Genomic DNA, 2,124 nt, shown 5'->3' with positions numbered 1-2,124 from the left:
TTATGGTGCAAAAGACTGAATATTCGGACGGGCACCAGCCTGATAAAGAGCAAGGCGGCACATAGCTTCATTAAACAAATCCCTTAACTCGGGATATTGGGGTATCACAGAGCGAGCTGCCCCCTCCAGGGCATTCAATGCTCTTGCTTGTTCAAGAGCCTTACTATCACCAGCATTAAGTGCAAGGTGACATAACAATACAAGCCCATTCATTTGTGCTCGATCATTTACCTTCAACAACCTCATCAAAGGCGGCACCCCATCAAACTCAATAATTGCCTTTGAATGCTCCACACGATTAAAATTATCATGAGACACAAATTTTCCCAAAGCAATAGCTGCTTCTGTTGCCACATCCACATCCTTATTACCAAGCAACGCAACCAAAGGACTAACCATTCGCCTTTCCTTTGCTGGAAAAGTTTTCGCCAGGTACCCAATTGACCTAATGGCAGGAATTCGCAGCATTGCATCGCTTTCTTCCTGAACAACTCTCAAAAGTTGATCTAAAACAGCCTTTGCAGCAGGAGAATTGGTCTTGAAAGCCCCACGTCTAAGCTCAGCATTAAACTCTGCCACTGCAGTAATCTCCATAACCGTCATCAAACAATTAAACTGCAAATCCCCTTTTTCCCTCTCAATAATCTTAGCCAAACAAAGTAACCCTTTTGTCTCACTAATTTTCCTACAACAAGCTAAACTTCCTTTGGATAGTTTCCACAAAGCCTCAGCACAAGCAATCTGAACCTTAATCTTCATTTCCGGGGTCTCTACTTCTCTCTCCTTCTTATGTTGCCCACTGTGACTACTCCCATCTGAATTTGACCCAGAACGATGATTATATTTATGTGCTGAATTCACAGTCATTTGTTTATTCATTTGAACAATAGAGTGAATACTAGTTTTAACAGGTTGATGTTTAGGTAATTCCAACACTATATCCAGACATAACAAAGAAATTAAAGGCCTTGTAACATTCACTCTGACAAACTCCTCTTGTGCAACTGAATCAAGCTCCGCAATTCTCGCCACCAAATTCGCAACCACAATCTGAACTTTCATCGAACATTCTCCTAAAACTCCTACAATTATAGGAATCCCTAAAACACTAACAATTACTCTCACCGTCTCCTGGTCGCTAGCGAGATTGAACAGCGCATTCACCGCCGCGATTTGCGCCTCAGCTGACGTGCTTTCTTTGAGAAGCTTTAGTAACGGCAAAATTCCGCCTTCTTCAACTATCATCTTTTTGTTACGATTGTTGTCACGCGCCAGAGAGGCGAGTTCGTTAGCGGCGTCGATTCGGGCCTTAATATCGCCCACGTGGATGGCGGAAATAAACGCCCAGACCCAGGCGAGTATGGGGTCGTTACTGGCAATAGGCGGGAGAGAGAGGTTGGTTTCGTCGGAGTCAAGGATAGTCAAAAGCCAACGCATGTCGCCGATGGAAGATTCTAGAAGGTTGAAGACTTTTCTGAAGTCAGCAGTAGTGGAGATGGAGAAGACGTGGCGGAGGATGCCTGAGTGCTTACACTTGCGAACAAGGGTTAAAGCACGGTCAAGGTTATTGGTGACGTCAGCAGCGACGTGGCGGATAGGGCGTTCGTAGATGGATTGATTGGAGGTGGTTGGGGTGGCTAGGCGGACGCAGGAGCGGAGCATTTGGGAGAGACGCTCAACTTGTTTTGCAAGTTCCGCGCACTCTGATTTGAAAGATTCAGCTTCTTGTGCCGATTTTATGACACGATCGGCTACTAAAATTGGATTGATAAGTTCTTCTTTAAGAGATTTTTCTTCTTCGGTAGCCAAAGCCATTTCTTAGTGAAATGAAATGGAGATGTTGTTGTGATAAATTTAAGAGGAAAAGTCGTAATTTTGAAGTTGAAGTTTGGCAGCTTGCTTTTGGTTTGTGCAGTTCATCAGAGTTGAGTTGAGTGGACCTAAACGCAGTGAACAGTGTTGACCGAACCAGCTTGGAAACTGTCGAAACAAACCTAGAATTAGGATATTGAATAAAGAATTAAGAATCCTTAAGATATTAGTAATTACTATTGACTAAAATGAGATATTAAGATAACAAAAGGACACGTAAAGTCGTAAAGTCGTAAATGGAGAATATTAAGT

At 43.1% G+C, this 2,124-nt stretch overlaps 1 protein-coding gene across 1 annotated transcript; it reads right to left on the bottom strand.

Moving 5' to 3' along the window:
* LOC116119605 lies at positions 1 to 1,815 on the bottom strand. Its single transcript, XM_031405547.1, has one exon. The coding sequence runs from the start codon at positions 1,813 to 1,815 to the stop codon at positions 1 to 3; it is 1,815 nt and encodes a 604-aa protein (XP_031261407.1).
* Between the last annotated feature and the right edge of the window lie 309 nt (positions 1,816 to 2,124).

This window comes from Pistacia vera, unplaced genomic scaffold (assembly GCF_008641045.1).
Source record: "Pistacia vera cultivar Batoury unplaced genomic scaffold, PisVer_v2 Contig897, whole genome shotgun sequence".
Taxonomy (NCBI): Eukaryota; Viridiplantae; Streptophyta; class Magnoliopsida; order Sapindales; family Anacardiaceae; genus Pistacia; species Pistacia vera.
This window is presented reverse-complemented; position numbering and strand designations above follow the sequence as displayed.

Coding starts and splice junctions, on each gene's coding strand:
- LOC116119605 (XM_031405547.1), bottom strand. CDS start 1,815: ATGGCTTTGGCTACCGAAGAAGAAAAATCTCTTAAAGAAGAACTTATC.